General features: G+C 33.3%; 1 protein-coding gene across 1 annotated transcript in view; it reads left to right on the plus strand.

The window, feature by feature from the left end:
- The window catches only part of FNBP1L (formin binding protein 1 like), a 49687-nt gene that overhangs the window by 20667 nt on the left and 5039 nt on the right, over window positions 1-23981 (plus strand). The window contains exons 5-12 of the mRNA XM_017879772.1: window positions 4183-4287; window positions 5202-5330; window positions 7400-7546; window positions 9210-9413; window positions 18470-18579; window positions 21237-21369; window positions 21738-21832; window positions 23663-23811. Coding sequence (XP_017735261.1) covers window positions 4183-4287; window positions 5202-5330; window positions 7400-7546; window positions 9210-9413; window positions 18470-18579; window positions 21237-21369; window positions 21738-21832; window positions 23663-23811 — 1072 coding nt within the window. The remainder of the gene's footprint in view (window positions 1-4182; window positions 4288-5201; window positions 5331-7399; window positions 7547-9209; window positions 9414-18469; window positions 18580-21236; window positions 21370-21737; window positions 21833-23662; window positions 23812-23981) is intronic.

The following is a 23981-nucleotide window of genomic DNA, read 5'->3' on the forward strand; positions in this document are numbered from 1 at the left end:
AAAAAAAAAAAAAAAGCTCTATTAAAAGATATTCTGTAGTATAAGATACTCTTTTTGAACCCTCAAGTTATCGAACAGTTTACTCTTTACTAGCATATTTCTCTGATTGGCACTGCGTATTCCTTGAAAATTATGCCGAAGAGAGTTTTTCCATGTTAAATTAATCAGTTTAGCCTGTGCTTGTTAGAAAAGTACTTTGAGATTAAAATCTCATGCATATACTTCCATTGCTTTCAGCCTGTTTTCTTTCCCTTTTAAAAATGCATATTCAAAACTTGGATTACATTTCTACTATGTAACTATCATTGATGTAATATTCTAATCACCAGTGCTGATTGAAAGTTCTTAGGTATATTAATAATCTGTTTTCATTTTCATTTGGATTTTCTAATTGGTTTCAGCAAGACTTTACAAAGTATTTATGTTGATTAAGTTTTAAATTGCCTTTACTATCATCCTTAGTATCTACCACCTAATGAGTGTGTGTGTGTTTTCATTTGCACAAAATAACATACTCCTACATTCATGAGTCGTTGGTTCCTTTAAAAATTGGTGTTGGCACAGATTATTCTTAATAGGTGCCAACTTGCCTTTAGAACAATTGACAGTTGTTAAGCGAAAGTTTTAGAGGTCATAAGAAAGAAGCATCAAAAATGTAGGAGAGATTTCTTTAAGGCATTAACAATACTATAAAAAAAGGTGAGTTCAGCTCTACTTGTGTTTATTGAAAAGTATCCTTGACCTGTACTCTGGAGGTACAAAAGTAAGTATGACATGGTTCTTGTTTTTGTAGCACCTGCAGTCTAGTGAGGGAAACTAACCAATATAGTTTCTGTTTAATATGTAGAAACAAGTGTAGGATCCTATTTCCTAGTTCCGTGTCTTCCTGTTTAGTCAAGAAAGTGAAATTGTAGAATTCCTAACACATTTGAAATAATTGTGAGGCAATGTAAAGAACTGGTAGACAGGTTGAATTACTGACAGAGTATTAAAAATTGAGGAAAAAAATTAAAAGACAGTTATTAACCTTGGGATAAATAAAGTAGGCAGTACTGGGATTTAAGGTCAAGACAGAAGAGCCTGTAAAGGAGGTCTTAAAGGAATGGTCAGAGATTAAGAAGACAGAAGCTGGCCGGGCACGGTGGCTCAAGCCTGTAATCCCAGCACTTTGGGAGGCCGAGACGGGCGGATCACAAGGTCAGGAGATAGAGACCATCCTGGCAAACACAGTGAAACCCCGTCTCTACTAAAAAATACAAAAAACTAGCCGGGTGAGGTGGTGGGCGCCTGTAGTCCTAGCTACTCGGGAGGCTGAGGCAGGAGAATGGCCTAAACCCAGGAGGCGGAGCTTGCAGTGAGCCGAGATCCGGCCACTGCACTCCAGCCTGGGTGACAGAGCGAGACTCTGTCTGAAAAAAAAAAATACTTTTGTACATAAGTAGCCTCAGTTTGCACCAAAATTAGTAGCCTGTAGTTACTTGATTGGAAAACACAGTTCTGAACTCAATTTCAGAGAATGAAATGTGGTAACTTAATTTTCATAGCAAAGTAACTTTATGTATGAGTATTTGTATATTTTAGGGGCTTTGAGTAAATTACAAGTATCTCATTTGGTGTGTCATACTAATCAAAATACCTGTATGGAATAGAGCCTACATTTAAATAAATTTGTAAAAAATTCTGGAGCGCATTTATTTGATGTAAGTTATAGACCTACCTGGTTGTAACTATATTACAAACTGAACTAAGAAATCTTTTGACTACAAATGGCTCCATATAACAGCTATTGTATTTTTGAATTGTATTTTAAACTCTTAGTTATTTGAAAGAAAAGGAAATTGCTGACTACTAGGAACCATGGGTAAACAAACCCAGAGCAATAGGTGTCTGAGCTGATACAGTGGCATTTGGAAAAATGGCGACAGGGTGTTTGAGGTATAATGGTTTCCTGGACCTAGTACTTGCTAAGGGCTTGGATTTCCAGGTTATAACTCGTTTGATAAAGGAGGTTAGATAAATACGAAATATTGAGATCCCCTGCCTGCTTCTTCTGAGGAATTCTCAGAGCACAGGTTGCAAGGTATGAATTTTCCAGGCAAGAAATTGGAAGTCTTTCAGGGTAATCTAATCAGTTAGGGAGAAAAGTTTATAAAACTGATGCCAGGTTTTTCCAAGGAAACAAACTACCTGGCCATGTCACCCTGGAGGAAAATATCATGATCCATAAAGCCCCATCTGTGGAGCTTTCAACAGCTTTTTAAATAAGAGCAGATATCCAAGAATCCCCGGATATTTAAAGAAGACATCTAATGTGCACATCAGAGACCAGAACTAATATGCAGGAAAGAAGTCAATGTGACTGTGAAAGGAAATGAAAATTAAAATGCAAAAACAAACAAGGAAAATACCTGCAGCTGTTAGCTAATATTCTCAAAGGGAATAGAGAAAATTTTACATCCATGAAATAAGAATAAGGTATTATTTTAAAACAAACATATAAAGAACAAAAAATAACTTTATGATAATAGGAAAAAAAGCCCACTAGAAAAAAATGAAATATAAAGTTCAGTAAATACCCCAGTAGAGCAAAATGACAGACATTGAAAATATGGAAAATTTGAAGACTCATCCAGTAGGTTCATTTCCAAAATAATAAACATACTAGAAAAGAGAAAAACAAAAAAGGACAAAAATAACTCAAGAAAGTTTTCCCAGAACTGAAAGACATGAATTTCTAGATGGAAAGGATATCCCAGGTGCTTGGCACAGTGGGTCCACATCTCTTGAAATTTCAGAACACTTTGGAGAGAGAGAAGATTCTACCACCCTCCAGGAAGAAAAAACCCCAAACAAATAAACATGGTTTATACAATGGATCAGGAATCAGAATGGAATAGACAGGATAGTCTCACAAGAAGCCAGAAGAATAGTGGAGCAATACTTCTTAAGTTTATGAAGGAAAATGATTTCCAACTTAGAGTCTAAATCCAGCCAAATTTTGTTGATTAAAAATGATAGTAAAGGCATTTTTAGCCATGGAGATTCAGTTATCTCCTGCAGACCTTTTAGGAGGCTGCTGCTGAATGTGTTATAGCAAAATGAGGAAGTGAATCAAGAAAGGAAAAAGCATAAAACTAGGAAATAGGAGATCCAAACAAAGATAGAGGTGAAATGAACCCACAGGTTGATGGGAGAGGGAAACGCTAAGGTAACAAGTATGCATTAGGCCTAGTTGGTAATGAGTTCAAATTTCAGCAAGTTTAGAAGCCTTTGGGAGAGATTTATCAAGAAAATAAAATCAATAGAATTCCTGATGTGTTAGAATTAACTGCAGACAGATTTAAAGAACTGGAAAAAACTGGGGTTGAATTAGAGATAAGTGCATTGGAAACTAAGCAAATTGAAAAAATGAAGACATGTATTAACTCCAGAATTTCAAAAAATTATGTAGGAAAGGAAATATAATATGACATATATTTTATATGGCTCAGTTGTGAATAGCTTTACAAAGTCATAATAATTTGAATGAAATAAAATTTAAAAAGATTTGGGGTCTGGGCTGATGGTCTTCGTGGGACACCTGGAAAAAAACAATATAAAACCACTTTGGAGGGACACTCCATATCCCAAGCTACATTGGGTCTCACCAAAAAAATGTAAAAACAAATGCCAAAACAAACCAACTGAACCAAAAACACCAAACCAAAAAAGTCCTCCTGAAGATGAGGACTTATATTTTTTATAATAAAAAGTATAAAACACACATTTTTTGAATGAGATGCATAGTAAATATTAACTCAGTCATGCCTATTTTTTTTTCTTCATGGTCTGTAATATCTGATATTCAAGGAATGTGGATTGGTTGTAATAGTAAAAGTTATTTTCTAATTTAGAAAGGACAAATTTTACTTAGCGTGCAGTTCATTTCCACACAATACACATTGGCACATTTTAAAGTTATTTTTTTTTCTCTTTTTAAAAGTATTATACTTTAAGTTCTGGGATACATGTGCAGAACGTGCAGGTTTGTTACATAGGTATACATGTTCCATGGTGGTTTGCTGCACCCATCAACCCATCCTCTGTGTTAGTTGTTTCTCCTAATGCTATCTAAAGTTATTTCTTAAATGAAGTTAGCCTAATTTTATTTTCTCAGTGTGATATTTTAATCTTTTTTAACAGAGTAAAAAGAAGTTTGAAAGAGAATGTAGAGAGGCAGAAAAGGCACAACAGAGTTATGAAAGATTGGATAATGATACTAATGCAACCAAGGCAGATGTTGAAAAGGTAAGAAATACTCCAACTTTAATGTCAAAATATTATTATTTGTGTAAGGAAAGTAGTCACGACATTTGCATCAGTACAGTATTAGAATTTACTCAAGAGATACACTGTATCTAAGTCTAAAATATACAAATATTTGCCAACTTTAAATGGTATGTATTGGTCTGAGAAAGCAATATGTGTTAGTTTATTACAATATCTTAGCTGCATTCAAATTTAGAGGAAAGATGTAGTTGCTACTGGGATTGAGTTTTTGTTAAGATGTGTTGATGGGGTAATAACTAATTAGTTAGAGAATAACTGTTGTAATTTGACTTTGTACAAGAGATCAAGAGGAACAGAACTATTTTCCTTAAATAAGCATTCCTTAAAGTATCTGTGGTTCTACACATAGGTGGAAACACTGTTGAATGGTGCATTATTCAAAAATCATATTATTATTTAGTTTCACTGTGATTTAAGTTCCATATTTTAGTTGGATATAGGTGGATCATAAAGAAATGTTTTACTGTTAACTTTTTTAACAATATGAAAATATTCCTAAAGCTACCTGTTTTTCTCTTCTGATTAAAAGCACACTGTTTCAAACCATAATGTTTTCATCTGTTTATTTTTTTATCTGGATTTGGTAAGGAGAGTTTATATTAGAGTGGCTTATTGCTATCAGAGAATACTAGTGTAATGAGGGAGGGAAGAATATTGTAATAAGGAGACCGCTCTGACAATAAGATCTGCAATTGTCTCCTTATATTTTAAATGGTATTAATAGTTCAAAAGAGTCATGCCACTTCATTATTCTTTTGATGTCAGGTGTTGGCTTCTCCATTGATAAAATCGAGTTTTAGTATAATTTTCAGAAAAGTGAATTGTTGTGATTTTGTTGTTCTTGGTAATAATTTCGACCAATTTGCCCCTAGGCCAAACAGCAGTTGAATCTGCGCACGCATATGGCTGATGAAAATAAAAATGAATATGCTGCACAATTACAAAACTTCAATGGAGAACAACACAAACATTTTTATGTAGTGATTCCTCAGATTTACAAGGTAAATCTTAGATATGAAGTTAATCTGGTTTTAGAGTTGGAAGAGCTGGTGTTTAAATATAAAACTTGTAAATCTTAGACATCAGAATCTTTCTAGACTCACTAGTCATCAAGGTTAGTGATGAGAGATTCCTTTATGATTATAGATTTGAAAACAAGTTTTTTCTAACTTTTAAGTCACACATTTTCCTACATATCTACTATTAGTGTTATAAACAGTTTATTTAAACAATGACATTTGTAAGATACATTTAAATACTGTATAATTGTTTTGACACGACAAAGAAGAATTAATTGCATTTGTATATTGTAATCTGTTCACCTAGAATTGAGATGTAGCTTTTTTATACCAAACCAGAGTCTTTGGCATCAGTCTAGATGGCAGAAATAAATCTTACAAAATGTATTTGCTAGCGTGGGTTTTGCCTGCTTATCATGCTGACTCTGTTAGATGATAAATGTAATTCAGACTTGGAGCTTGCTTATAAATCCTGTCTGTCATCACTTGATGATAACAGTTGCAAAACAGCCTCAGGTAAAAAAGACCTCAGAATTTTCATGAGGATTAAATTATTTAATTGCCTTTTCTAGAAAGAAGAGAAATTACAGAAAAGGGATTTAGTAAAACAGTGTTGATGAGGTAGTATCTCAAAACGCAGAGCTTACATGGGAAGAATGTCAGCCTAGGTACACTTTTTCCTCTTTATAAGGCGAGTTGGAAATACAAAGGAAGCACAGTGAGAGTTGGTGAACTGGAGTGGGGACCAGAATTCTGGTCACTGAATCCAGAGGACCAAGCCTGCCAGTCTTCACTGTGATGCTTTTCTAGGCTTAATAGTTAAGTCTCCATATTCTGGGGAAACCATAACTCAGAGATAAACTACCTTTTGTGTTTTGGGCCTGATACTTACATTTGGACCTTTCTATGGAGCAATTCTTCTGTGAAAATGCAGGTCTCAAAGTCCCAGGCTGTGGGAGTTTGGGGACACAAGCAGTGTAAGTGCTTTCAACGAACAGAAAGGTCAGTGCTGGCAAATAGGATATGTAAAAAAAAAAGCCTTTAAGTTGTTGGACTTCATGTGTTTCAACATACTTCCTAGTGGCATGTGCCAGTGAATTTTCAGTTGTGAGAATTCTGTATGTGCCACTTTGAGCTTGTGACTTGCTGTTTTTCCTCATATATTCCCAGCTCTGAGCTGTACACTGCAGTAGGTCTGGGTACCTGTTGATAAACAATGAGTAGGGACTGTTGGTCCAGCCAGGTCTTACCAAAATATCCTGAATAAACTTGAGGTTAGAAGTCTCAGACTTGGCCGGGGGTGGTGGCTCACGCCTGTAATCCCAGCACTTTGGGAGGCCGAGGCAGGCGGATCATGAGGTCAAGAGATGGAGACCATCCTGGCCAACATGGTAAAACCCCATCTCTACTAAAAAATACCAAAATTAGCTGGGCATGGTGGCACGTGCCTGTAGTCCCAGCTACTCGAGAGGCTGAGGCAGGAGAATTGCTTGAACCCGGGAGGTGGAGGTTGCAGTGAGCCAAGATCACACCACTGCACTCCATCCAGTCTGGCGACAGAGCAAGACTCTGCCTCAAAAAAAAAAAAAGTCTCAGACTTGTATATGTTATGGGCCAATTGCCAAAAATAAAAATAAAAATAAAAAAGTTTTTTTAAAAAGCACCAGAATTTTGTCATCAAATGAAATAATTGAAATGTTCCTGGTAGCCATAAATTAGGAAATTACTCAATGAAGAGTAGGTGGCAGTAGTATGGGGCAGGGAGCTGATAGCCAGTAAGGGATCCTTTTGGAAGGTTGGAATCCCAGTGTCATCTGGTTTTAGGAAAACAATATTAAGAGCCTTACTATTTTTTTTTAAATTTATTTTGCTGTTTACCATGCCTCAAGTTTTAAGTATTATAAGTCAGTAGCACTTGTTAAAAGATATTAACAACAGCGTAACTATGAGGGTAGAAATCTTTATTTTTTGGTGGGGAATCACTAATTGATCTCCTTTAGAATGATTGAAAAATTCAGTTTTCTCTTTTTTAAAAAATTCTTGATTATTAGCAACTACAAGAAATGGATGAACGAAGGACTATTAAACTCAGTGAGTGTTACAGAGGATTTGCTGACTCAGAACGCAAAGTTATTCCTATCATTTCAAAATGTTTGGAAGGAATGATTCTTGCAGCAAAATCTGTTGATGAAAGAAGAGTAAGTGCTACATAATTATCTTTGAATGCATCTGTTTGGTTTAGGTGTGCAGTTTAAGTTAGTGAAATGAGTTGAGAAAGGGATAAAGTAATCTGATGTGTGATTCTAAATTATATTCTGTAGAATAATGTCTTGCAATAGATTCCTTTGAGTTCTAAGTTCATTCTAAATGCAAAAGTTCTAATTCTTTCTTTTAAAAAAAAAAAGATTTTAACTCCCTTCTTCTCCCACTAAGTTTTCAGTTCTTATCAAAGAGTCTTAACCTAGGAACTGTGTGTTACAAATTGTGTTATACTATTTGTTTAGTGAAAATTTAGAGAAGGACGTGGTCAGAGTTGCCTTTAGCACTTGAGCTGGATCAAGAAATGTGGGTAGCATATGGAGTGATGACCCATGAGGAGGAGGAAGGAGGCATTATGTGCAGATGAAACAGCATAGGCTGCCTCCCCTTGAGGAAATATAGGTAATCACATTGTATCTTGATTAAGGACTACTGATCTTTTATCTCAGTAAATATTAATTGAGTGATCAAAAAACATGGTTGGCAGAAATGAGGAAAAGCAGTGGCAAGAGAAGAGAACTGGTGTTTGGAGGATATCAGATATGTGCCACATATTTTAGTCTTAATGAACCTATGAAGTAGATATTATATTAGTGAGGATCCTTTCTGTAACAGCTAATAGAGTTCTTAAATTTAGAAAAGAGGGTTTTTGGCTTCTTTAACTGGAAATTCCAAAGTGCATATATTATTTCAGCGTGATTGGATACAGGTTTATACAATATCATTAGAGCCCTTTTCTCTTTAATTACCCTAAGCAAATGATTGCTGAGGGTAGCATTACTGACAAAAGTAGGTTATGACTTTTAAGGATGACTTTTGACTAAATGAAGGGCAAAATGTACTGTTAACAGAAATAGGCAACAGAAGAGGAGAGGTTGTTGTTAGGGGTGGGGAGGAGTTTGTAGAGATACTCTGAAAATAATGAGTTTAAGGTGTCAGTAAAGCATTCAGGCAGAGGTATGTATATCTAAAAACAATATTTATGTGAGTTTAAAAATTTTAAGTACATGGTATTAAACTTTACTTTCAAACGTTTTTTGTACTCAGTAGTGTTTATGAGATCTTTTCCCTGTTGCTCTGTTAACGTTCCACAGTATGTATTTAATTTATTTATCTTTTCCCATGTTGGATGCGTTAGAAAGCTTTTCCTACTCATCTTTTACTCTCTTTTACAGTTAGATGTTCTTTCCTCACTTCAAAGATTAGCTTCTTTGTTGGCATCTGTCTTTTAAAGCAAAAAGCCTTTTCCTTTGAAACTTCACAACATTTCTACTTGATAATAACCTCTTTCTGTATTCTTTTGTCAGTTAGGTCTTTTCAGCTAAGTAGTCTTCAGATGAATTCCAGGTCATTAAAGCTACCAAGTAAAACATTTTATGAATATTATAAATTAATTAAGTGGTAATTTGCAAGTATATTGGGATTAAAATATTTTGAGTTTGTTACACATTCATGGGAATAAATTATTTACTTTAATGATTACTGTGGAATTATTTATTTAAACTTATATTTGTTGTTTTCTTGTACTGAATAAAGGTATGAAAGCTAATGTAGAATTATGAGCAAGTGAAACAGTTTTAAAACTTAGTTTCTTTTGTATAGGACTCTCAAATGGTGGTAGACTCCTTCAAATCTGGTTTTGAACCTCCGGGAGACTTTCCATTTGAAGATTACAGTCAACATATATATAGAACCATTTCTGATGGGACTATCAGTGCATCCAAACAGGAGAGTGGGAAGATGGATGCCAAAACCACAGTAGGAAAGGCCAAGGGCAAATTGTGGCTCTTTGGAAAGAAACCAAAGGTAAAAGTCATAAAATTCTTATATGCTAATCAGTTTAAGTGTACCAACTAAAACAATGTGGGTATTGAATGGAAAATGATTTACCATTAATGGAGAATAAATATTTTCAATTTGAATGATTCAGTTAACCTTTCACTTATACTACAAATACCTTAATAGTAACAGTTATTTATGGATTTAACATTTGATTACCACTTAATAATGGGTAAGAGTATTAACAAAGTTGTTAATATCTAGTTAAATTATATGCTTTTGAAGTTTCATTTGTATGTAGTTTCCATCAGAATTTTTAAGGAAACATGATCTAACTAAAATGCCACTAAAATTGCAATTCTCAAATGGAATGAATGATTGACCACAGCCGTAATACATGTCAAATTAGGTTTGATAGATCATACTACTAAAATTATTTTTATCATTCATATGAGTTTTTAATGGGAAGAGTTCAGTCTTCTTGGTTAATTGAAGTTTAAAACAATTTCTAGTTTGGTAAGAGAATCTCACCTTTGACTTCTTGTTAGAACCCGCCTTCTGATGTGCTCTTTATTTTAGATAGATCTAGGTCAGCATGTGAGCAAATGAAATAGATGGGTGCTTTGTCTTTCTTATCAATTAAGTGGGTGTACTAGTGTCTTATTAGTGAGGAGAATAGAGAAATACTTTTAATCTGATGCACTATATTTATTAAAGTATACTTGATTATTTTAATTCATTTTTTGATCATGGCATATGAGTGTAGATAAAATTAAAATTTAACTCATTATAATATACCTATATCTTTAAAAGCACAATTATAATTAACTCATGCTTTATTTATGCTTTTAATAATATTGTCCAGTCAAAAAGTTGAGAAGTGAGACCTGTTTTAGTCAGATCAAGGTAGCTAGAAGAGCTTAGATATGGAAGGAATACTGGAATTAAAAAGGTGAAATAAGGATGAAATAGAAACAGTCTGAGAGGAAAGCCATTAATGTAATGAAAATTTTTTTGCCTATTTTTGATAATAATCAGTTATAGTTTTAATATTTTATGTGTGACATTACCTATTTAGATAACTTTAGGTGTAGCTGCCAGCTTTATTTCTTGACAAATACCATGGTAGTGCTAATATTCTAGAAATTAGAAGAGAATTTTAAAATCTAGGCCATATTGCTTTCTTTGACAATATAATGTGTGTACTCTGTATTTTAATTTGTCCAATGTAAAAGTAATCAAGTGAAATGGTACATTTTAAAAGTAAAGTTGATTTTTTTAAATGATAGTTTTGGGCAAAACTATGTTTACTTTCTCATAATATTTTTACAGAAAACTTTATTTGAGATTTATTTTGTGAAAAGTATGTTGCCAAAATAGAATTTTCATTTAGGAAAAAACTATGCACATTTGGCTTATTGATTCCTTTCTTTATTTCCATATTAGCCACAGTCCCCACCCTTAACCCCTACTAGTTTATTCACATCCAGTACTCCTAATGGGTCCCAGTTTCTCACATTCTCCATTGAGCCCGTGCATTATTGTATGAATGAAATAAAAACAGGGAAGCCCAGAATTCCTTCTTTCAGAAGCCTCAAAAGAGGGGTAAGTTTAATAATGGGTTAAAATGCATGATGGCCTATTGTGTGTGTAGTGTGGCTTTTAATACTCTCCACCCTCATTATAAGGCACTCTCCTATAAATACACAGTTTAAAAACACCACAGAATTAAGAATAGCTGCCCTCAAGTTAAAACAACTCCTCTTTATAACATTTGAAATGCTCAACCATAAAAGAATGGTATTATAAAGAGGGTGCTGGGTACAATCATATTTTTAGCTATTTTTTTTGTTTATGTGAAATCATATGTTCACCATTGTCTTGTAATGTATTTACATTTTTAAGACTTTCAGTAATTTGTCACTGGAGTTACTCTGTAATAATTTGTCACCAATGCTGACTTCACCTGCCAATTTTATAAAGTATTATTTTGTCGACAATAAAATGTCAAGTTCAATTTTAATTGCCCTGCTTATTTTCAGATGTATAAACAGTTTCCAATAGTTAAAAAAATTAAAGATAGGCATTTTAAATATCAAGATTGTTGTAGATCAAATTGAGATAATAGAAGGTAGATTGTAAATTGTAAAGCCTATAAAAATACTAGATATCACTGAGTAATGTTTACTAAACTGTTGTTTAGCAACAGCTGTTATACTACTAATAAATACATTAGTGTTACTTTACTGTGTTAGTGAGGTAATTTTTCTTGTTTATGTTTGATTTTAAGGGTGTGCTTTTAATACTAGTAGCCTGTAATTTAGACTCATTTATAAGATTTGTTTGAGCATTTGTTGAAAGATTTGAAAACATAGGTTTGTTAACCCATAGATGAGAAATCAGTCTGTCAGTGCCCTAAGAAGCCTAACAACAATAATCTAAAGTTAGGTTGTTTCGTTCTTCCTTCTTAGACCCTTCCCTCCCTTCCTTTCTCCTCTCTTCTCTCTTCTTTCTCCTCCTTCCCTTCTATTTTTCTTTCTTTTTGTCTTCAAATTGCATTTTGGCCTCCTGTGGAACAAGACATATTAGTTTAGGGACAAGATTATATCTATGTTGCCTTAAAACATTATGGCAAACTTAACTAATGTAACTAATGCAGCAGAAATGTCCAAGTGTGTTATGTCTTTCTTTGGGATTCTTTTTTCCTTCAAGGACATGAACTTCTTTGCATCTATTTTACCTAATTCTATGTGTGGATGGTAGGTAATTGATGACATTTTGAAAAGTCCCCGTGGATGAGTCTGTATTATAACTACAGGCATGCCTATAATCACTTCCAAAAGCTCTGAAGACTTGTTTGAAAGACTTTGAGAAATCATATTTGGGATTTCTGTTGCCTCAGTTACGAGGCTAGAACTCATTTCCATGTTGCTTCCCTATGGCAGTTTATTTATTACTTATTTTTAATTTTAATTTTAATTTTTTTAATAGAGATGTGTTGTTGCCCAGGCTGATCTCAAACTCCTGGGCTCAAGCAGTCTTCCCACTACAGCCTCCCAAAGTTGTGGGATTCCAGGCATGAACCACCACTCTTCTGGCAATTTAGACTACACTAAATATTATGTTGTTACATAAATCATGAGAAATTACCATGTAGTAGTCACATTTTTGTAATCATTTGTGTATCCTACATAATGAGTCTACCAGGCCCAGTTAAAATAGTCATATTTTTACACTATATAGTCATAGTCATATTTTCACATATAGTCATAGAGATGCAAGGTAAGTGTAATTCTAAGAAGAAGAAGAAAAAAAAAAAAAACCTCAGGCAATTAGAGCTATGAGCCCTGGACAGAGAAGCTTAAATATGTGTCACCTTATTATTATTATTTTTAATAAGTTTGTAGGTAGAATTTTACAACTGTAAAACTTTAAAGTATTTGCTTATTATTTGTTTTTCACAGATTATAGATATTCATAAGTTATTTTTGTAGGGGCCTAGTTTTAGAAGTGTGAAATCCCCTCCCAGATTTATTATTGGCTACCATTCTGAAGAAGAAAGCAGCGTGCAAGATAGAAAATATGACAAACCAACTGGGGGTTTAGAGGACAGAGCAGGGAGGAAAGTGGATTACAACTTTGAGGTTGAGAATTTTTTTTCTTTTGATTACTGTTTGGTATTTACTAGATATGTATCTCAAAAATTAACCTATAGAGATTTTTTTCCCACTGAAGATTTTTTTTCAATATAGAAAAATTTAAAAAAAGGAGGTAAGCTTTAAGTAAGCCCGTTTCTATGTTTTTACATGGAGTTTTCAGTCTATTAAAGATTACAGAACAAGTCTAGAGGTTTCTTAAAACTGATGAGTTGTACCGTTCATTCAGTTCAGAAACTCTTGTTTTGTGCGATATTTGCTGCACATTGCTTTTCCTAAATAACTTTTTAAAAAAATTATGATTTTTTTTCTTTCTTTTTCTTTTCCTTTTTTAAAGAAAAACTGGTGTGTACAGAACCCAATATAAATTAAGGATATGAAAAATGTTATCTTACACCAGTGTTTTTGAGTTTGACAGTGGTATCAGCAGATCTTTTCTGAGGGAGGAAGGTCTATAATTTCATTCTGTGACATTAAGTTCTAACTGTTAATGGATATTTGAGGATATACTCGAACTTAACTACTTAAAAACAAACTAATAATTTTTACTCTATTGCAACTTTGAGTTTTATTGGATACTATTTTTTAAGTTATTAGCAGTGAGTCCAGGTTTTCTCTCTGAATTATTTATGACTTTATAGACTTTCAGAGACTTTTTTCTAAGCTTTTATCTCTCCAGAGTAGTTCTCATGAAATTTTGTCCTATGTAAAATGAAATACACCTAATAATTTTAATTGCCTAAATGATTTCCTTTTTAGCTCTCTTGTGTTTATTAAATGTAGTTGAGTATATGAAATTTTCTAGTTTATGAGTATATAATTGTATATGAGTATAAGATATTTTTGTGTGGAACATGTATTAGTTTAAAACCTTACACAGAATATATGTCTACTATTTTTACAAAGAACTTGAGTTTTGTATATCCCCAAATCTAATTATGAGATTTCCAATTGATAGTAAGACTAGATTAACAAACAGCTAAAAAATTTGATATTTCAGCTGTAATTATCTTAATGCTTTCTCTAAAAGACTAATATAGAAATTGGAAAGATAATTTGCATCACTTAGAAATTTCGCTGGTGAAAATTATCAACAGATAAGTCAAATTCAAATACTTTAAATGTTTTGTTGCTTGTCCTGTATGGAATTTCATTTAATAACATTTTTGAAAGACCATGAATATCTTTCTTTAAACCTTTTTATTTCCTTACCAGGAGTTTTTTCATAGCAAAGTAAATTGTGGTTTTTGTTTCTCAAAAATACTGACAGTCTAAAGAATGTTAAACTTAATTTGGAAAGATAATGCATAGCAGTGACCAACTCATCAGAGATAAGGGGTAGATATTTTTGTCAGATTATTTATTAAAATTCATTCATATTTTTAATGTGAATTTTTTACCTGACATCTCCCCAACACCTTCTCTTAAAACATCATGATTTAGAAAACAGGGAAAAGTAAAAATTTTAGAGGCTGCTCACCAATTGAGATGAATGTGAAGATTAACTTTGCATATTCTGGGTCACTGTGTGTGTGTGTGTAGTTGGGATGCTAGATAGATGCTATGCCAGTTGGAGAATCCTACTGACCCACAGAATGTGGGAGATATATCCATATCCATATTCATATCTATATATACACACACATATATATACATATATAAAGTATTGTTATTGTATAAGAGCACTATGGTCTCTTCAGAATCTGTGTCATTTCATATTTTCAGAAAGAATACATTTTAATTTTCTAAAAATTAAAGTTATGTTTTTAGTGTTGTTCAAGCATATGGATTTTAAAATAAAACCTGAAAAATAGAAGCTGTATTTTTAAAGCAAAATTCAACCTATATATTTGTATATATTAGGAAATGTGTATGGGAAACTTGAATCTGGATAACTCACTATTTTGAAAATAATGTGTTTTTAATGTATCTCTACATTTAAAAAGATCTTAAAATGAAAGTAAAAATGTTACCCTCACCTAACCATGGTATATTTAAATTCAAACAGTACTTTGAACTATAAAAATGTAGATAATAGTGTTTTCTTTAATGCAATGGAAAGAACATTCTATTTTTTTTTAATATTTCACGTAAGATTTCTTTTTAAATGTCTAATCTTAGAGCTCGTATTCAACCTTTCAAATGTTAGCAATTTGAGGATAAACTGCTATAGAAGTGAAATCCACTTACATAAAATTCACTTTAAAAGAAAATGCATGATTACAGATAGAATGTTTATTTTTAAGTTTTAGTTAAACATAGAAAATATCTGCCCATTATCAGTGTATGCTTTTTTNTGTGATCTATTTTAGTATTGTAAAAAAGAATAGGCTATTGCATCTTCTGTATTATGGTTTCCTGTGAATAATTTACCATTTCTTTCTGTTTTCCATTGAACTATTCAGTGGTCGGTGAAGATGGTAAGCCTTATGTGCTGATCTATATACTGTGCCAACATTAAGTAATCTCAAAACATTGTTTTGTTTAATTCAAAGCAAGTGGTAAATTACATCCCACGTTTTCACCTTGTGTGTTTTTTCTTTTTATAGTTTCATAGTCCAGCATATGCCAGTACTCTTGATGTTATAAGATTAGAAAATAATGTGGTTAATTGTCATCAACCCATTAAGTTCTTAAATGTCATTGAATGGAGTCCTTGTCATGTTACAGAAGAGGGTAAAATTGTGGTTAAACATTTTTTAAAGATTACGTGGTAGAGCCCACAGTTTGTTATGCAGAAGGAAAATTTAGCAAATATTATTTTACTTAATAGCCTTTAAAAAAACATATACATTTGATTTGTAGTTTTATCACCAGAATCATTAAGATTTTCCAGAAAGAAAGAAAATTTCTTACTAGTATCATTATGGAGTTAGTCCTTGGTTCTTCTGTACTATTGAAGGAGAATAGAAGCACAAATGATCTAAATATCCTGTGTGTGTTTGGCAGGCAGCGGGGGCGGTGGCAGAGAAGGTGTATATGGGGGTTTGAGATGTTCCTTGGTATGTTTATTTCAAGCAAATTAATGGATCTACATTAGGAACTAACCCCAAAATTATTGTGTAGGAAGCTATTGAAAAATAGATTACTCTTTTTTTACACTGTTGGAATCAGCCTTTTATAAATTCGTTTGTAGTAAGAGAGGTTGTTAAATGCCTCAGAGGTCTTCTGAACATCCATAGGAAATAAAGTTAAGTTTAATTCTCATATTCTATGTAAGAATAGGGTTCTAATATCAAATGGGATATTCAAAATGTAAGTGCCTCAGTATTTACTGTTCATAAATTTGAGAACAGGGTTTGATAAGGGATACGTGGAATTCTGGCAGATTTACTTGTAGGTTATTGTGAGTTTATCATAATTTTAACAACAAAAAACCCACAGTATGTTGACATGCATTTCTTCATCTTATTCAATGATTTTCAAGATTTTAGAAATATTTTAAAATATAAATTAGGAGGTTTATTTTTGGCATATATATACTAGTTTTCAAAACTTGTACTCCTTGTCTGTAATCCCAGCTATTTGGGAGGCTAAGGCGGGAGGATTGATTGAGCCCAGGAGTTCGAGGCTATAGTGAGCCATGAGAGCTAAGATCACTCAACTGCATTCCATTGTGGGCAACAGAATGAGACCCTGTCTCTACAAAAAACCTTCAACTCCAAATTAGATAAAATTTATGTTACAAATTAACCAGTAAATCTAAAGGAAATCAGCAAAGGAAATTTCACTGTTGATTTATTTAGGTCAGATTGGGTTGATTGAGATCCTTGTTTCTAGTGATTGGTAAGTGAAAAAAAATAAAAAATACTTAGGATCCCCTGCGTTTTTCCAGCAAGCTTGTTGAATATCCATAATGTACAGGCCACTGGGGAAAGAGACTAGGGATTCTGTTATTAATTAAATGTTATATTTAATTATAGCTCATCCTAGGAGTGAGTTTTCTCTTTTCTGAAAGTAAGTGACTCATTCTTACACATGGTGATATAAAGCTATTTAGCATATGTTACAGGCATAAGAGGCCCAAAGAGCAAGAATGTACTTGTTTTGAGAGCTCCTTTTAGCATCACTTTAACAAATTGAATATTTATATGCTTTTTTCTTTCCTTTTTTTTTCTTTTTAAAGATGGAGTCTCGCTCTTGTCTCCCAGGTTGGAATGCAGTGGCGCGATTTTGGCTCACTGCAACCTCTGCCTCCCGGGTTCAAGTGATTCTCCTGCCTCGGCCTCCTGAGTAGCTGGGATTACAGGTGCCCACCACCACGCCTGGCTAATTTATTGTATTTTTAGTAGATACGGGGTTTCATCATGTTGGCCAGGCTCCAGGCTGGCCTCAAACTCCTGACCTCAGGTGATCCACCCGCCTCAGCCTCCTAAAGTGTTGGGATTATAGGCGTGAGCCACTGCGCCTGGCCTCATATTAATATTCTCAAAATAACCATTTTGAAAAGAAAATGAATAGTGACAGGCATCATCAATTTCTGGAGTATATATAAAGATTTAAGTAATATAGGTTTATATTAAATAGATTCAATAGTTGTTAATATTGGTTCTGTTGTAATCTGTAATAACATAAGTAACAGTGATTAAAATAACATTTAAGGGAAAAGATGTCATTTGGATCAGATGTTTACATTTAGATACTAGTACTTTTTCTTAAATTGCATAGTTTCTTGAATATCAAAATTTAAAAAATTTTTCAGACATCAAGGATCTTTCCTAAAGAAGGATTTTATCCTTCTTTCAGTAACAACTGAGGTGTGTTATTTGGTTTACAAAAGGTTCATTGAAAATACACTCCTTGTTGGAATATAGTTTCTGCTCAGTGGATAGTTCTGTCTTTGGTTTTTAATGACCAGGTATGTTTTGAATGGTTTAATCAATCGTTCAAAGACTGTATGTAGTATTAAAGTATATTTCATTAGATTGTCTTTGTGAGGTAAGTTTCTTAATTATATTCATATTTTCAGTTTGAACATTTGTAACATTTTGAATGTCATGGCAATGGGTTTTATTTGGAAATGTTGTGATATGTTATATATAAAACAATACCCTGTATAGACAAGAAATGTTATGTGTTTCCATTTTGTTGTTGTTGCTGTAAAAAGGTTTACATGTATTCATTATAATCTGCCAAGATTGGAAAGTAATGTGATACTACCTACCGGTTATCTGTATCTGGGTATGATTTTACCTATTCTGTTACATAGTTTTATAAAATGAATGAAATTTGAGCTCTTTCTTCAGTACATTGTTTCATTAACATATACGCATAAACACATCTGTGTAGATTTTTTTTAAGGGGTTGCTTGAGGCAAATTTGAAATTAAACTTAAGATTGGTATGTATTCCTATTTTATAGCAGGTATATTTTTAAAATAACGTTTCCCGAAAATGTCTGTTATAATGATTTAGATTCTCTTTTCAGGGCCCAGCACTAGAAGATTTCAGTCATCTGCCACCAGAACAGAGACGTAAAAAACTACAGCAGCGCATTGATGAACTTAACAGAGAACTACAGAAAGAATCAGACCAAAAGTATTATTCCTTTAAGTTTTCTCTATCATTAGTACTTATTTTAGGATCTACTTTGAGTGACACCCTTGAGTATGATATACAAAAGGTTTAAAAATCATATATACCAATTGAAATATCTTTTGAGAGAAAATTATACTCCTACCCTGGAAATTTTTATGGTTACCCTGTCATAGGTTAGAGAATTTCCTTGGTTGCAGATTTTTTATTGGATGCTAATAGTGTATATTTATGCCTTCATTAATTTGCAAAAAATTTCTCAGTGTTTTATTATCAAGAGTAGTTTCAGCAACACTAACCACCTCTTATACTTTGATACATTTTCATTTTGCTTTTATATATGAATTGATTTCATTAGCAACCTGAGGCTGTTTTGTATGTAGCAAAACATTTGGCAGACAGTGCTTAATTACTAACAGCTTCATATTTGTTCTCACATAGACTTACTTTATTATTTCATTTTTACAAGAAGTGTCCTCTAGTTTAATTTTTTTAATGGATATAGAAGAATTATTTATGATAATTAAAGTGTTATTACAGTGAATTGGTGACTTGCTAGATCTTCACTGAGGATAAAATTGGAGCTTAAATTGTAGCATGAGAGATTGAAGTTTTGATGTTAAGAATTAGTATATCAGATGTGAAGTGGCGCTTAATCGTAATGAAATACTGCAATACTTTTGATTCTCATTCACAGTAGCTATGTTCTGTAAAGTCACTGTGAACCCTGAATTATGGAATATTGAAACATTGCTCTCCGATACAGGGTTAGGTTCTAGGTAGCCACTGATCACAATGTTTCCGTCAGCCGATTGACACACAACCCAAACACCTTATTTCGTATGTGATGATGATTTATTAACTTTGAATTTTTTCTGATAGCACTGTAACTCATGCTTGAACAAAGCTTATCTAAGACATGTATTTTCTCTGTAAGTAATAATATTACGTCCTTCTTTTGCTTAAGAACACTAGACAGCATTTCATTGCCATGCTTAGGGGCTATTTTAAACACCAAGATCAACAAAAGCGCAAAATGTGAGAAACATTGCACTAAATGAGTAGACTGCAAAAAGGATACATGTCCAGAATATGAGAATACAAGCAGAAAGGCCAGAGTATTACTGGTTTGACCTCAGCTTGGAACCTGAATGTTACCTCTGGTGACTCAAATTTTTCTCAGATATCTCCATGTCCAAAATAAGAATAAAGGCACAGAAATGTTAATGTTCTTGCCATGGCCTGGAATGAGTGCTAATCCGGAGAGACTTGGTTCAAAATTATGTGGAGCATAATAATAGAAGTTGAGGATGAAGAAGTATAGGACTTGTAAAAAATTCTGAATGCTTTTCTGAGGAGTTCTGTAGATATTACACTCCCCAGTTACTGAGAGAAGGGGTAACATTATTAGCTCTGTGTGCTAAAAGATAATTGAAAGCTGTATGAAGCGTAAATAGTATAGGAAAGAGATTGGAGGTAGATGACTTTAACAATCCACATGAGAGATGCTGAGGGCCTAAATTAAGCTATGGCCATGGGAATAGAAAGGAGGAATAGATAAAAGAATCATTTCAAAGCCAAAGTAGGTTGTATTTTTCTCCTGATTGGATGCTGGAGAAGAGAAAACATGGAGGAAGCTTAAAAAAAAAAAAAAGGCGGCTTGCAACTATAGATTTAATTGCAACAATAAGAAAAAAGTTTAGGGCAAAGATAAATATTTTGTTTATGTTGATTTTTGAAATGTGAAAAGTCCATATTGGAAGTGTCCAGTTGAGTTTAGAAATATGAATCTAGAATTCAGGAGAGAAAGAGGTCTGAAGATATGCATTTGAAAATCATCTGAACATAGATGATATTAAAACAATTAAGAGATCATCCTCAAACAAGACCGTAGGAAGAGACGAGAATTTTATGTAATACACATTTAAAGGTTGAACAAAGAAGGAGAAAGAAGCCAGTGAGGGAGATTGTGAGAAAGCAGAGGTGAGAAAGAGGAAAAAGAAAATGTACCCTCTAGGAAGTCATGAAGGAAAAAGAGTATTGAGGAGTGTTAGTCAATAGTGTCAGATATTAGAGTCAAGGACAGCTAATTGAGGCATAACCGATTGTGATATGATTAGAGAATAGGAGGTAGGTTGAGAGGAGTTGGCAAATGACTGACTTTGGGTGGGGGCAAGTTAAAGCTGCCATTCCTATTTCTAGCAGAGGTGAGTGGGAGGACAATGATGATGTATGAGCTAAGGAACACTGTGGAATAGTGTGGCTGAGTTGGAATATAATGAATTTGATTTGGGACATGATGAGCTGAAGAATGTTATTCCAGCCCTTGATTTTGTGTGTGTGTGTGTGTGTGTTTGTACATATACATCTAAATAAAATTCCTTGTTTAGAAAGCAGGAAATAAGAAATGAACTCTGTTCTCTTTTGGTATTCCAATTGTCTTGATAAATTACTGACTCTATATATGTTATCACCTGACTCTATATATGTTATCACCTTTATGCAAATTGTCTTTAATCAGGTCGTGTTAGACAAACTTTAAAAGATATGACTCTACTTAAGATTAAGCTGCGTACAAGTCCCCAGAGTCAAATAAAACTCTTTTATCTGGAAGCATATGAAGTTAATATTTAATTCTGTGGTTTCCTTCTCTTTTTTAGAGATGCACTCAACAAAATGAAAGATGTGTATGAGAAGAATCCACAAATGGGGGATCCAGGGAGTTTGCAGCCTAAATTAGCAGAGACCATGAATAACATTGACCGCCTACGAATGGAAATTCATAAGAATGAGGTAGAGTTGTTATTCAGCAGTTGTCAAGATAAATTACTTTTTTAAACTTCGTTATGATAGATTTGTTTTCTTAGAGTTATCTTCATGTTTATATTTAATATTAGGGTTTATTATCTAAAAGTTTTATTGTGATGTGTGTTATTTAATCTCCTTGAAGTTTTTTATTTAGACCTTTATATAAAATTGAATATACTGTTTTTTTGAATCAGCTATAAAGTTGATCATTTGACCAATTTGGAATAAAGGTTTCACATCTGTAAGAATTACATAATTACAAAAACTCAAACACATTTTAAATGTAGAAGTATAATTTATGAGCTTTTAAACGTATTTATTGAGCTCAGTTGTTTGCTTATTTTTTTCCTAAGGCGTGGCTCTCTGAAGTTGAAGGCAAAACAGGTGGGAGAGGAGACAGAAGACATAGCAGTGACATAAATCATCTTGTAACACAGGGACGAGAAAGGTCATTTTTTGTATTTTATTTGTATTTCTTCTCCCCAAAGTTTTCTCACCCTTTTGTCCTAAACTTTATACAATTCGTTTTTTTCTTCCAAATTTAACAAGTTCAGCTTTTAATAACCTCAGTCTTTTGAACCTAAGTAATTTTCTTTAGTGACAATTACAGATGAAGTAGGAAAGTTCATCTTGCTATTCAATCCTAGTTTGTCATGCATCTAAACACAGAGCTGGGAACATAGAAAATTCTTGGAGCTACAGTCTGAGGGCGTAGGCTCCTCAGGCATTGGAAGGTTTCCTAAGGTTCAAGTGGAGTTAGGGTCGCTTATGCCAAAGAAAAATTTTGCTATCAAATAGCTCAGAGTTTTGTGAAGAAAAAAATACATATTGTTAGTTTGGACCAGAGCTTCCAAAAGACACTTTGCTAAGTTTCTGTACCACTGTGACATTTCTTTCTTGATATATTATATCTTTTTTTCCAGAATAAAAGTCCACAAATTAGGATTCATCTTAGAGAAGAATGTGAGAGGCCTAGTAACAACTCTTAGTTTTCTACTTAATTATAGTGTAATCTGAGCAAGTTCATTTTTAATGCTCCCTGAATCTCAATTTCCTGAAGTATAAAATGGAGTTAAAATATCCACCCTTTAGGTTTGTTAGTATAAAAGTAAATAATGTACATAAAGCACCCAGTAGTAAATAGTGGTAATAATAGTATGACTTCTTGAAAGAGTACATATCTTTAATCTGTCAAGAGATACCCACAAATTACTGGTTTTTGTTATTAGGTAAAACTCAGATTAAAAGGATCTAATTTCTTTGGCATGTGTTATTTCTCTGGCTTCAGGCTTACTGAAAGTACTGTTAAAATCTAATTCTGTAAAATTTTCCATTATTAAATCTAATTCAATCATTTGATTCTTCAGCAAAATTATTAACATTTTTCTCTGATTTAAAAAATTTTAAGAGAAATAAATTATGTTTGTATTACCTGCTTTTTTGGATTTTTTAAGTTACCAACTTCCCTGTTACCATGATTAGTTGGAAATTTACTTTATGTTTTATTTTAGTTGAGAATCTTCTAATTTTCAGTGACAGAATGAATACTTTACGCCTTCTGGCTTAAACCAAAAATGGACTTCATTGGCTGACTTTAGGGAGAGCTTGATCTAGGAGCGCAGATGTTATCCCCAGGACTCGATTTCTGTCCACCTCACAGCTGTGCTTTCTACTGTGTTGGCTTAATTTTAAGGCTCCAAAGCTCTAAGCGAGTATTCCTGCAGGTTCGAGTCCAGTAGAAAAGGGACAGAGTGAGTTCTCTTCCAAGAGTCCCAAGCAAAAGTCTCAGTGCATTTCTTACATCTGATTAGGTTACAGGACTTCTTGTGAACTGGTCGTGCGGATGCTTGCTCTGATGGCCATTCCAGATCCAGAATAGAAACAATTCAACCTGAAGCGCGTGAACTACCCATGGGGTCTGCGTGGGTCCCCTAAGGAATTTTGGGATGATAAACTTGGGATGATGGAAGACAGGTGTCTAGAACATTTTTCTGTTTTATCTCTAGACCTGGTGATAGTGAGATGTATTTACTGAATAATACTTTGTGCCTAGAATATTGTAATCTTGTAATTTTTTTATTTCAGGAAATTCTGCAAAGCAGCATTTTGTATTAGAAGTAATTTGTATACTCGACATTTGAAAAAAATAGGGCTTAAGTGGAAACCGTGTCATTAATATTTAATTTTTGGAATTGATCCTGAGGATATCAATTTATAAATAATCTATAGAATTCTCATGTTTATGATACTTGATCAGAGATAATTTTTGGTTTTACAGTCCTGAGGGAAGTTACACTGATGATGCAAACCAGGAAGTCCGTGGGCCACCCCAACAGCATGGTCACCACAGTGAGTTTGATGATGAATTTGAGGATGATGATCCCTTGCCTGCTATTGGACACTGCAAAGCTATCTACCCTTTTGATGGTATGATTTTCTTAATAATATTGTATTTGATAAAACTGGTTCTTTAAAAGTATTTACATCGAGTCACTCACTGTAGTGTCCTTATTTAAGTAATACACGTTGTCAGAAAATTATCCCATTTCTTTAGTATGCATACTTTTGTTTTAACTGTATTATAAATGTAGATATTT

This window comes from Rhinopithecus bieti, unplaced genomic scaffold, assembly GCF_001698545.2.
Source record: "Rhinopithecus bieti isolate Rb0 unplaced genomic scaffold, ASM169854v2 scaffold_11919, whole genome shotgun sequence".
Lineage (NCBI taxonomy): Eukaryota > Metazoa > Chordata > Mammalia > Primates > Cercopithecidae > Rhinopithecus > Rhinopithecus bieti.